General features: G+C 48.6%; 1 protein-coding gene across 2 annotated transcripts in view; it reads right to left on the bottom strand.

Annotated features, from left to right (window-relative positions):
- Window positions 1-243: 243 nt before the first annotated feature.
- The window catches only part of LOC128336861 (ATP-binding cassette sub-family C member 6-like), a 34,725-nt gene continuing 21,663 nt past the window's right edge, over window positions 244-13,305 (bottom strand). For both annotated transcript variants that reach the window (XM_053277177.1, XM_053277178.1), the window contains 11 exons: window positions 12,779-12,875; window positions 12,100-12,307; window positions 11,047-11,357; window positions 9,306-9,505; window positions 8,702-8,828; window positions 8,092-8,193; window positions 7,587-7,733; window positions 6,649-6,807; window positions 4,480-4,646; window positions 2,995-3,189; window positions 244-2,492 (listed from right to left, as the gene is read on the bottom strand). In XM_053277177.1, the coding sequence (XP_053133152.1) occupies window positions 2,384-2,492; window positions 2,995-3,189; window positions 4,480-4,646; window positions 6,649-6,807; window positions 7,587-7,733; window positions 8,092-8,193; window positions 8,702-8,828; window positions 9,306-9,505; window positions 11,047-11,357; window positions 12,100-12,307; window positions 12,779-12,875 (1,822 nt within the window). In that variant the 3' untranslated portion in view covers window positions 244-2,383. The remainder of the gene's footprint in view (window positions 2,493-2,994; window positions 3,190-4,479; window positions 4,647-6,648; window positions 6,808-7,586; window positions 7,734-8,091; window positions 8,194-8,701; window positions 8,829-9,305; window positions 9,506-11,046; window positions 11,358-12,099; window positions 12,308-12,778; window positions 12,876-13,305) is intronic.

The following is a 13,305-nucleotide window of genomic DNA, read 5'->3' as shown; positions in this document are numbered from 1 at the left end:
GATAGGGCTGAGAGAGACTCCTGCCTGCAACCTTAGAGATGCCGCTGCCAGTCTGTGCAGACAATCCTGAGCTAGATGGACTAAGGGTCTGACACGGTATAAGGCAGCTTCCTGTGTTCCTATGATGGCTATATTGTGCAACAAGTCCAACTCTGTAAAAATGAATCAGTCCTCCTCCAAACCGCGGTCATTAACACTCCACTTGATAACCGGGTGGTCATATCACACATCCCAGGCAATAGGTATTGATCAATGGGCAATTTTATTTGGTCTTTTCAAGTGAATTACAAGCCAGTACAATAGAAATACACTGAGGATGTCATCACAGAGTAGCACGAAAGCTAGGAGACTGAGCTACAGATCAGGATGTTGCAGCTACCAATCTTACTTCTGCCATGAGAGTGTTTTTGGGCAAAACATGCTCACCCAGCCTCAGTCATTCTACCTGCAATATGAGGATAACACTGGCCTACCTTACAAGATTGTTGTCAGGCAGGGCTGCACAACTTTGGTATTCCAGGTACTTTTGGACTACAACTCCCATAGTCCCCAACCACAGCGGCCAATAGTCAGGGATTATGGGGCATGTAGGCCAACATCTGCAGGAGGGCCAAAGTTGTGCAGCACTTTTGTAAGGATTGAAGCAAGATAACAATAAACTCTCCAGGATGGGAGATGGGGCCCAGTCTGAGTTCAGAGGCGTTTAAGAGCTTTATTATTGGCTCCAAACTGAGCAAAGCCTGCTAAATGGGCAAAGACGCACCTTTAAAAAGTGGTGATTCTCTTTACTGAGCAGGGGGAGAGCAACTGCCCTTATCCATCCCCAGCACAGCATCCCTCCAGTGGCTGTTGCTGGGGTCTGTCTTGTCTTATCTGTTTTAGACTGTGAGCCCTTTGGGGACAGGGAGCCATTTAATTGATTTAATTATATCTATGTAAACTGCTTTGGGAACTTCCGTTGAAAAGCGGTATATAAATATTCTTCATATTCATATTCAGTCTGCAGTCAGATAAAGTCATACCTGCCAACATGTCTGTATTTTCCCATTCACTGACTGGGAAAATAGGGATATGTTGGCAAGAATGTCAAGTTGTCCCATGGAGCTGTCCAGGGTCCTGTAACCAGACTTGCCTTGCCTCCTTCCAGACCTAGTGGACAGGTCAAAGCCACAGGTTTGCTCAAAGTTATCTTATTTTATTTTTTACATTTATATCCCACTCTTCCTCTGAGGAGCTCAGAGCAATGTACATGGTCGCTTTTACCCTCACAACAACCCTGTGAGGTAGGTCAGGCTGACAGACAGATGACTAGCCCAGAGTTACCCAGTGAGTTTCACAGTTTGAATGGGGATTTGAACTCAGGTCTTCCTGATCCTAGTCCAACAGTCTAACCACTACTCTATGCGGAGCAGGGGTTATCAGAACAGGAGAACAGCTCTGCTGCATCCGGCCCAAGGCCCATCAAGTCCAGCATCCTGTTTCACACGGTGGCCCACCAGATGACACTGGGAAGCCCACAGGCAAGAGCTGCAGGCATGCCCTCCCTCCTGCTGTTACTCCCCTGCAACTGGTACTCGGAGGCATCCTGCCTTTGAGGCTGGAGTTGGCCTATAGCCCTCAGACTAGTAGCCATTGATAGACCTCTCCTCCATGGTTATCCAAACCCCTCTTCAAGCCATCCAGGTTGTTGGCTGTCACCACATCTTGTGGCAGAGAATTCCACAAGCTGATGATGCTTTGTGTGAAAAAGGGCTTCCTTTTGTTGATCCTAAATGTCTTGGCAATCAATTTCATGGGATAACCCCTGGTTCTAGTGTTATGTGCCACCCATGGGGTGGCAGCCCCTACAACCACCTTGATGTCAGTTCCACAACCTGAAGCACAGCAAATAATGTGAATGTTCCTCACTGTGTGCAGGTGCAGGTGTCTCAAGGAGGCAGTAGAAATGCTACTGCAGTTCTCTATAACCCAGCTCTGCTCAGCTTCGGCCCTGCAGATGTTTGCCTACAACTCCCATGCAGTTGTAATGGCCAATAGCCAGGGATTATGGGGGTTGTAGGCCAACATCTGCAGGAGGCCCAAAGGTGAGCAGGTGTCGCTTCAGTGGTCCAGTTTACAGGGTGTGGGAATTAAGCCAAGGAAATCTGGGCTGAGGTTCCCAGGGATTCACTGAAAGGTAATTGGTTAGCCACTCTTTCAGTTTCTGCCCCCTCCTGTAGTATAAGAACAACCATGAGCTCCCCACTGAACTACTGCAAAGAGAAACATTGATCTGTCATTCAATGTGTAAAGTGCTTTCCAATGAACATTAATAACAACACGTTAGAGAAAGAGGCATCTTTCGGGCGACAGCAACACAGAAGCCGATTCCTGGGCTCAGTCATCAGACCAGCCCCAGTTCTTCCACCATTCTGTAGAACAGCCCCTTCCGGGCTATTAGTGTCTCTGGAGTATCAAATTCTGCCACTTGGCCATCTTTCATGACTAAGATCCTGCAAATATTAACACAGAAATATCAGTGTTGGAGTGTCCCCGGGGTTCCCAACCTGTAGTACTCCAGATGCTGCTGGGCTACAATTCTCATCATCCTCAGCTACAATTTATTGTAGCTGGGGATGATAGGAGTTGTAGTTCAGTAACGTCTATGAGCACCACAGGTTGGGAATCCCTGGGCTATACCTAACCACACCCTGAAAGCCAAAATAGCAGTTAAGCGTTCATTATGCCCTTTCCATTGTCTACGTCAGGGGTTGGCAACCATGAATCTCCAGCTGCCACTGAACTACAAGTGCCGTCAACCCTAGTCACAGTTCCCAGTTGCCTTTGCACGATCCCACGCTGCTTTCCAGCATGGTCCCATTTGGATCTGGATCCAGTTGAAGAGAGACTCCTGTGGATTTCATCAAGTTGGCGTCTTGCTGAAGGGTGGTTTCACCAAAGGGAAGATGCAAACATCATGCCATCAACTCTGACCCAATGTGAAGGCATCTTTACCTGTCATAGTCCATGATGGTATTGAGCCGGTGGGCAATGGTGAGCACAGTGCAGTGGCTGAAGTGAGTCCGTATGGTCTCTTGAACCTGCAGATCTGTCTCCAGGTCCACTGCTGCTGTGGCCTCATCTAGAACCAGGACCTTCGTTTTCCGAAGCAGAGCTCGTGCTAGGCAAAGGAGCTGTCGCTGGCCGACACTGAAGAGAGGGTGGAAGAAACATGACCATGGTGCCATCTGGGGTGAGTATCAGACCAGGGCGGGGGAAATGATTTGAACTAAATCAGGGAAGGAGAGCTGGTCTTGCCATAGTGAGGAGAGCTGGCCTTGTGTAGCAAGCATGACTGTCCCCTTAGCTAAGCAGGGTCCACCCTGGTTGCATATGAATGGAAGACTTGAAGTGTGAGCACTTTAAGACATTCCCCTTTGGGGATGGAGCCGCTTTGGGAAGAGCAGAAGGTTCCAAGTTCCCTCCCTGGCAGCATCTCCAAGATAGGGCTGAGAGAGACGCCTGCCTACAACCTTGGAGAAGCCGTTACCAGTCTGTGTAGACAATCCTGAGCTAGATGGACCTATGGTCTGACTCAGTATATGGCAGCTTCCTATGTTCCTATGAGCTTCAATTGTCTCCTTTGCTAAGCAAGGTCTTCCCTGGTTTGTATTTGGATGGTTGGCTTCATGTTGTGCACCACCCAGAGCGGTATAAAAATGTAATAAATAAATACATGAGCATGTTGTCTGCTCTAAGATGTCCCTTAAGGGATGAGGTCATAGCTATTTGGCAGTAGGCATGTGCTTGCATGCAGACAGTCCCAGGTTCACTCCCTGGTAGCATTTCCAGGTAGGGCTGGGATAGACTCCCGCCTGAAATTCTGGAGAGCTGCTGCCAGTCAGTGTAGACCAGCCCTGCAGAACATAAGGACCAAGGGCCAAATCCGGCCCACGGGGAGATTTTTGATGGCCCAGACAGCCATCAACAGCAGGAGCCCCAAAATTTGGTATTTATGGGGGGCTGGAACAGTCAGGTACTCACTGACTGAGCAAAGACTGTGCTTATTTTCTGTCCATTATCCTTGGCAAAATTGTGGGCCGGGGGGGGGCGCGCGGGGGGAGGACACAACTAACTAGTAATTGCTTTAATATTTATCTTTATAATTAATTTTACTGCAATAATCAATGCACTGAAAATTGACTCCCCCCCAATACATCGTCATGGTTGTTTCTGGCCCACTGGGACATTTGAGTTGTGCACCCCTGGTGTAGACAATCCTGAGCTGGATGGACCAGTGGTCTAATTCTGGATCAGATTCTTATTTACGACACAACACTATGTACAATATGCAACATACACCCCCAGAGCATGATAAATCTACAAAAGAAAATCCAGTCTAGGAAAAGCCAACGAATGGAAAATCTTGATAATTCTGTAACTTCAAAAACCACACACACAAGAGACCTTTTCTTTTCATGAAAAAAGAAATCTGGGTACCTCAGATTTCCACCTCCTTCAGAGCACTCGTAGGCCAACTGGTCAGACAGATCCAACACAAAGTTTTTGAGCAGCATCAGTTCCAAAGTGTTCCAGAGATCCTCATCCGAGTATTCATGGAGGGGATCCAGGTTCATTCTTAGAGAACCGGAAAACAAAACTGGATCCTGAGGGAAGGGAAAAAAACATAAAAGGAACTTTGGCCTCCTCCTTGCTGAGATGGTGCTGCACATTCATCTTGTCTTTTTAACACACCAGGAGCTTTCCCAGACAGCAAGCCTTTCTGTGGGTTTTCTGCGAACCTTTACTGCGAGTTCGAAGTTGCAACAACAACAACAAAAAACCAACACAATAAGTGGATTTTTAGGACTCCAGATATAAATCGGACAACACTCTAAAGTTCAATGAAAAACCCGAATTGCGTGTGACGTTTTCCCTGATAGCTCGCAGGGACTTCAGGGTAAATTTGGCCGATATGTGAACGTACATCTCCATTCTGGAGGAGATGCGAACTAAAAGCCAGGTGTGAAAAACTTCCAGGGATACACTATAAACTAAAAGTCTGATAAAACAGGTATGGTTTTCAGTGCCTTCTTAAAAACATCCAGAGAAGGGGAGGCTCTAATTTCGCTAGGAAGTGCCTTCCAAAGTCCTGGGGCAACCCTAGAAAAGGCCCGGTTTCAAGTCGCCCCCAACCGAGCAGGTGGCGTTCTGCGGTGTGTCCATGATTGTGAGTATTATTTCACCTAAGATGGCTAAGTGCTCAAGACCCACAAAAATAGTTGGGCTCGGGTGTGAAATGAGCCTGAACGGGACCTTCACATCAAAGTCCAAATTGCTATTCAGTGAAGAGCACTCCACCTTTAGAGCCTCGCTCCATGGCCAGACCTAGGGGTTTTGGTGCCCTGGGCAAAGTTTGACTTGGGCACCCTCCCGACCAAGAAGTGCTGCCTCCCAGCTTTAACCTGAGCTGTGCAAGCTGTTCATCCTCAAGGTCAAGTGGCCAGCCTGTATGGATGATCAGCAAATGGCCAGCCCACGCTGCTTTGAGAATACAGTGGCAGAAAGTCCCCATCCCCTGTCTTTTATGGGGGCAAAGGTCTAACACTTCTGAGATGAAAAGATGCTGCTGTGTGTCCATTTGGAAAGCCAGGCTGGGGCCATCTCTTTTTGGAAATGACTGCTGAAGCCAGCAATTCATCCTGCAGCGAGGGTGTGCAGCTTATGGGGCAAGCTTGTTATTGGGGGCCGAGGTGCAATGAGCAAAGATGACTCTGTATTTTGGGGTGCGGAGTGTGCAGGATGCAGGATTGCATCTTACACCGCTAGGCAGTCCTTCAGGGGTGTGATACAAGAGGGAGAGAAAGAATTATGGTCAGTGCTATATTCTGGTACTGCTTATGCACCCCCCAAGAATCAACGCCCTACTGACTGCCTAGGCCTGCCTATTAATTAATTAATTAATTAATTTAAACATTTTAAATATCCTGCTCTTCCTCCAAGGAGCCCAGAGCGGTGTACTACATACTTCTTAAGTTTCTCCTCACAACAACCCTGTGAAGTGGGTCAGCCTGAGAGAGAAGTGACTGGCCCAGAGTCACCCAGCAAGTCTCATGGCTGAACGGGGATTTGAACTCGGGTCTCCCCGGTCCTAGTCCAGCACTCTAACCACTACACCACGCTGGCTTTCCTAGTGGCCCTGCCTCCCTCATGTTGACTGCCTCAACTCCTTAGCAAGTGGCTTGCTTGGAAATGCAAGAAATCCCTTTCAGTACTACTGATCACAGCCCTTGGAACAGGGGTGGGCACCAACCACGGTTTGAACTGCAGTTCAAGCACCATTGGGGAAAGGGGACTTTAAGAAAGAGGAGACTGCTGGGGACCCCTGCGCTGTACCCCTGCGCTGCCCCAGCACGCACACGGCATCCGCGCATGTGCGGGCACCCTTGGTACGGTCAGCATGGTGTTGCTGACCGTGCAAATGGTGCCCGCACATGTGCGGATGCTGTGTGCACGCTGGCACCACGTGGGGGTACTTGGGATGTGTGCCACCCCAGCAGGAAGCTTCATGGGGCGGAGGATAGCAGGTCTCTCCTCTTTCTTAAAGCTCCCACTCCCAAACGGTGTTCGAATGACGGTTCGTGCACACTTCTGACTCCAGCGTCATACCTGAGGAATAATAGTAACCTTGCTTCTCAGATCATGCAGACCTAGCTGGGCAATGTTGACTCCATCGATCAAGATTTCTCCCTCTGCAGCCTCCACTAGTCTCAGAAGGCCCATTGCTAGGGAAGATTTCCCAGCACCTGTTCTTCCAGCGATGCCAATCTAAGGGAAACAGAGATCCGAGATGCAAAATCGAATGCTTGTGCAACATTAAGCCATCTTAAGATCTTTTTCAGTTACACTATACTACTACTATTTATATACCACTTTACAACAGAGTTTCCAAAGCTGTTTACAGAGAAAAATAAAGAATAAATAAATAAGATGGTTTCCTGTCCCCAAAGGGCTCACAAGTTTCCGAGTGCTACTTATTTCTTTACTAGTACTATGGCGCACTGGGGAAATGACTTGACTAGCAAGCCAGAGGTTGCTCGTTCGAAACACCTATATTGAGCAGCAGTGATATAGGAAGATGCTGAAAGGCATCATCTCATACCGACAATGGAAAGCCCTTCCTGTGTTCTACCAAAGAAAACCACGTGGCTCTGTGGTCACTTGGAGACGACATCGACTCAACGGCACACTTTACCTTTACTACTTGGCAACATACACTGTGGGGAGCCCATGTGGAGTAGTGGTTGGACTACAACCGGGGAGAGCCGAGTTCAAATCCCCGTTCAGCCACGGAACTCATGGGGAGATTCTGGGCCAGTTAGTTCTCTCTCAGCCTAACCTACCTCACAGGGTTGTTGTGAGGATCAGCATAACCATCTATAGCCCTCTGGGCTCTCTGGAGGAAGTGTGGGATAGAATTGGAACAAACAAACAAGCCTCGTAAAAACCTATAATGCAGGGCTCCCCACTGCAGATGGGGATGATGGGAGTTGTAGTCCCACAATATCAGAGGACCCAAGTTTGAGAGGGATAAAGGTATAACTTACCTTCTCTTTTCCATTGATCCTTATATTGATATTTTTCAGAGCTAACTCTAAATCTCGTCTGTAGCGCAAGCTATATCCCCTAAATGCAATCTTTCCTTCAACCGGCCAATCCTCACTTAAATGGTTATTGTCGAGAGTCCAGGGGGCCTAGATAAAAGACATAACTCCAATTCAAAATGCCAGAACCAAAATAGAGAGTGTGCATTTATTTTAAAAACAAACACCCTTTTTTAAGAGGAGGAGGGATATTTAGTCACAGATTTCCTGCATCACATCTGTTTTGAAACAAAGAAATCAGAAGAAGATGGTCCCCTGTCCCCAAAGGGCTCAAAACCTTAAGAGAAACACAAAGATCACCACACAACAGCCTCTGGAAGGGATGTTGTGTTGGGAAGGAATTCAGGGGTGAGCATGAGGAGGTTTAGCGGCGGCTTTTTCCCAGGGGCTCGTCAATCTATTTTGTGAAATAATTCAAAATGAACAGTGGAAAAGTGTGGATGCTTACTTCTTTGGGTGTGGTTAAATAATCTCTCACTCTCTCCACAGACACAATGTTGTTCTCGATTTCTGTCAAGGAGCGCACCATCCAGTTCAACATGCCGGTTATCTGGCCAAAGAAGGAAGAGAAGCAGTGGATTCCCATCAGCTGAATTGGATAGAATGTTCCAAACCCACAAGTCATATGAAAGTATTCCATGCAACAAAAACTCACAATGCAAGTGCAGGCATTGTAAGCGTATCACACTCCCCTTCTCAAAGGTGTATTTGAACCTTTATACTATTTCTGAATGTGTTCAAATTTAGGATCCTTATGGATGGATAACTGGAGTGCTTGTGGGCAAGTGGGAAGTCCCAGCAGACTTGAGTTGATCTACAAATATGTCAGTGTTCAAAAAATCTGAAGGAAAAAACCTAAGGGGGCAAAAAACCCTAAACTGCCCCCATGGTTGCCAATGGGACAGAATGTTCATGCTCAGAGTGCAGTTTGACAAGCAGGTAGGTAAATGTTACTGGGCCTTAATGAACTGATTCCTATGCACTTCTGAGGTTTCTTCTTATAAATTACACCCTGGTTGTTTTGTTTGTTCAGTAAAGGCTTGATGTTTTCAGGTTACCTGAAGAGCGTAAGAAATGGAAAAGCCAACCATCCCTGGACTGAGGTCCGGTTTGTTTATCACAGCAAGCAAGGCTGCAAACAAGACGATGCCATTCCCTAGGAACTCTAAGTTTGTGGCAAGCCACCTGGAAGGAAAAGAAGACTGCCTTGGGGCCTTACTACCTCCCAGATACTCCTATTATATTTTAGACCCCCTATTATATTTTAGACCTATTATAATTTAGACCTTGAGTCACCGGATGTCATCGGACTACAACTCCCATCATCCCTAGTCACAATGGCCAAAGACTGGGGATGATGGGAGTTGCAATTCAAGAACATCTGGGGGGCAGGCAGGTTGGGAACAGTGTTCTCTGTAACAGCAGGCTCCTGCTGAGATTCTTCCCAGAGCAGCCCCATCTTCTAAGGAGAATCTCTTACAGTCCTCCCATGTAGTCTCCCATTCAAATACAAACCAGGGCAGACCCTGCTTAGCAAAGGGGACAATTCACACTTGTGGCTGGGGATGCTGGGAGCTGGAGTTCAACAACAGAACGAGGAACCAAGGTTGCCTTCCTCTGCCACAAAGCATCCTCTTTGCCTTCTAAACTGCCGCTTTATACCTGTCGGCCACCACAGCTGGGAAAGAGGCCTTCTGGTTTTCATCCACTTTGAAATTGTTCCGTAGGATAAAACGCCGCTGGTCCCTGTGAGCGCGGATGACGCTGCTCCCCTGAAAGGTCTCGGAGATGTGAGAATAGATGGGGGAACGGCTGGCCGCCTCCAGGCGTTTCAGCTGGCAGGAGGTGTTGACAAAGAAGCTCTGGAAGGGAGAGGCAGAGAAGAAGAAAGGAAGCTGCCTTTCACTGAGTCAGACCCTTGGTCCACCTAGCTCAGTAGTGCCAACACTGACTGGCAGCAGCTCATGGGAATTTCAGGCAGGAGTCTCTCCCAGCCAGCCCTACCTGGAGAAGCTGCCAGGGATTGAACCTGGGAGGAGAGCTGGCCTTCTGGCAGCAAGCATGACTTGTCCCCTTAGCTAAGCAGGGTCCACTCTGGTTGCATATGAAAGGAGGACTAGAAGTGTGAGCACTGGAAGAGATTCCCCTTAAGCGATGGAGCCGCTCTGGGAAGAGCATCTGAGGTTTCAAGTTCCCTCCCTGGCAGCATCTCCAAGATAGGGCTGAGAGAGATTCCTGCCTGCAACCTTGGAGAAGCCGCTGCCAGTCTGTGAAGACAATACTGAGTGAGATAGACCAATGGTCTGACTCAGTATATGGCAGCTTCCTATGTACCGCTGAGCTACAGGCCCGGCCCTCCAAAATAGGAAGCTGCCTTACACCAAATGAGACCACTGGTCCATCTAGCTAAGCAGCTGCCCAAGTTTTCAGGCAGGATTTTTGCCCAGCCCTACCTGGAGATGCTGCCAGGTAGTGAACCTGGGACCTTCTTCAGACAAAGCAGATGCTCTGCCTCTGAGCTACGGCCCCACCCCCTAGGCACAGCACTAGGTGGCATGGAGTTCCAAGAGCAAGTCCAGGGCTCCTCCTGGGGATGACTGCTGGAGGGGTGACCATCTCTGGCTACTCAGTGTATATGGGGGTCAAGGCAACTTTCCTTGGGGTTGAGGATCTCAGCTGGGCCACATCTTCCCTCCTTTAAGAGGACCTCCTCTGGGCAGATCCTGAGACCTTGTCACCCTTTTCCTTGGGCATCGCAAATGGAGGACAGGGCTCAGGTCCTTTCCTGAGATATTCCCCCAAAAGTGCTGGGCAGGGTAGCCCTGTCAGAGCCTGCACCTGCCTCCCACACAGTGAGGTCATTCACACAATCAAAAACTGGGTTCTACCCAGGGTTGGGAGCTGTGTGTGCTCTCAATTTTCAGCTATGTAGATGCAAAGTAGGAGGAAAACGCAAGTGATTGTGTGGACGCAAGGTGGGAGGAAAACCCAGGTAGTTGTGATTGCGTTGGCGCAAGTTGGAAAGAAAACCTGGGTAGGTTTTCCTCCTACCTTGTTTCCACACAATCACTTCTACTTGGGTATTCCTCCTACCTTGCTTCCACACAGCTAAAAACTGGGAGCACACACAACTCCCAAACCCGGGTAGAACACAGTTTTTGATTGTGTCAATGACCTCAGTCACTTCCCCCTCCTCCTACCTTGGTTTTCCCTAACAGACAACCAAACCTCAGGAGTGCACACACAATTCCCAAAGCTGGGTAGGGCACTTGGCCTATCCAATTTCCCACTGTGAGAACCAGCCTCACATCTTGGTCAAACTCACGACTACTTCTCCGTCCCTTTTTGGAGGACTGCCCCAACGGCGAAGCAGAGAAGGCACCAAAAGTTAGATCAGGAGTACCTGGAAGACAGCATACAAGACTGTCAGAGGCACGATGGCCACCACAGCCAAAGGTGTGGCTACTAAGATCACGATGTAGATCTCCAGGAGGTTGAAGAGGAATCCCAGCAGGGACTTCAGCTTGTCCGGGATGATGGAGTCAATAGCGTCCATTTCTTTGGAGAATCTGTTCAGCAGGTTGCCGCTGGGCGTCTGCTCAAAGAACGCCATGGGAGACCGAAGGACGTCCCACAGAAGCTGCAGGAAGAGCTTGCGGGAGGCCACTGCGCCGGCCAGGAACACTGTGGCTACTGACCCAAACTTGCCAATGGCTGCAAGACAAGAGATGCCCTTTAGCCCTTGAAAATGTGCTGTCCTAGCAATGTCAACATTAGCATTGTTTTATTTATTTATTTTTAATATATACCCTGCTTTCTTCAACTAAGTTTCTTCTTCACCCCTGCCAACTTGGCAAAGAGGCATCTTCTAATGTGGTGATTCTCTTTATTTAGCAGGGGGAGAGTAACTGGCCCTCTCCACCTCCAGCACAGGACCTCCAGTGACTGTTGCTGGTGTCTACCTTGTGTTATGAATGTGAGCCCTTTAGAGACAGGGATCCATCTTATTTATTTATTATTTCTCTGTGTGAACCGCCCTGAGCCATTTTTGGAAGGGCGGTATAGAAATCGAATAATAATAACAACTACTACTACTACTCAAGGGGCAGGACAATGAAGAACATGGGAAGCTTCCTTCTCCCGAATTGGACCTTTGGTCCATCTAGCTTCGTAGTGTCCACATCAGGGCAGTACAATTTCGGCCTTCCTGTAGACCAGTGGTTCCCAATCTGGGTTCCTCCAGATGTTGCTGAACTACAACTGCCACCATCCCCAGCTGGGGGTGATGGGAGTTGTAGTCCAGCAACATCTGGTGGGGGGGGACCCAGGTTGGAAACCACTGATGTAGACATTAAAGTACAACCGCAACCAAGGCTAAGCAGGACGCCGAAGGGATGTTCTTTCAATTAAAAGGAACGGCGCGGAGAAACGTTTTAGGTGCCTGGTTGGGACAAACCTTGAGCAACTCCAAGGAAAAAGAAAACGCCAATGCGGAGCTCAGTGTGCTGCTGGGTCCCATTATAAACAGGGTCATTGGCCCACAGGCTAAGCCAGTAACCCCGGCAGAATGAGGCCACTTGCTGACAGACGAACAGGAGCAGGACGTAGGCCCAGAAGAGGAGGCCTGCTGCTCTCAGATAGTCCGAATAGACTGAAGCCTTCACCTGAAGCAAGGCAACAGAGAGCAAGAAGAAAGGAAGAGTCAGGTGTGCCGAGATGTTTTCTCAAGGTGTAGCACAGCAATGTGCTCACTTTCCCCCCCCCCATCTCTTGCGGGGCAGACATTGCCCAAAATCACTATGAGCACTCATCCCATGAGATGGTAAAGTGTGCCGTCGAGTCGGTGTTGACTCCTGGTGACCAGAGAGCCTTGTGGTTGTCTTTGGTAGAATTCAGGAGGGGTTGACCATGGCCTTCTCCCGCACAGAGTGAGATGATGCCTTTCAGCACCTTCCTACATCACTACTGCCCGATATAGGTGCTTCACATAGCCTGGGAAACATACCAGTGGGGATTCGAACTGGCAACCTCTGCTAGTCAACTCATATAAAATAAATAAATAAATAAATAAATAAATAAATAAATAAATAAAAACAAAAATGCCTCAAATAAAAACAAAAATGCCTTGAGGTTACCCTGCCAGTTTGTTTTCCCCTGCCATCGGTCACTGCTCCTGCTCTTTCCCCAGCTGTTGATTTGTGCTCCTCTCCTTCAGTCAAACTCTTGGAAGACCTTCATGGAAAGAAAGGCCAATTAAATCGTACATGTTAGAGCATAATGCCTACATGAGAACACACAAAGCTCACCCCCCTCCCCGCAATATGCTGCAGCCCCAAACTAGAGGGCATCACCTATGACTGCTTTAAAAAAATCTCAGAAATAGAAATATGAAAACACATTTAATGTCAGATACTGAGGCTATTCATACGTGCAGTGGAAACCAGGCTAAAGGAGGCCAGCCGTGGGTGTGAACCGGCAGCCAGCCAGCTGGGGGTGGGTGGGAAGAAAAAATGGTGGTGGAGGAAGAAGAAGGCGGCGGGTGGGCAGAAGAGAGTGGGAGGAAATCAACGGCGATGGTGGCAGCAGGCAGGGGGGAAACAGCAGTGGTGGACGGGGGAAGCGGCAGTGGGCGAACGGAGAAGAAAACAGTGGCAGGACGGGG

Source organism: Hemicordylus capensis, chromosome 13 (genome assembly GCF_027244095.1).
Source record: "Hemicordylus capensis ecotype Gifberg chromosome 13, rHemCap1.1.pri, whole genome shotgun sequence".
In the NCBI taxonomy this organism is placed as follows: domain Eukaryota; kingdom Metazoa; phylum Chordata; class Lepidosauria; order Squamata; family Cordylidae; genus Hemicordylus; species Hemicordylus capensis.
This window is presented reverse-complemented; position numbering and strand designations above follow the sequence as displayed.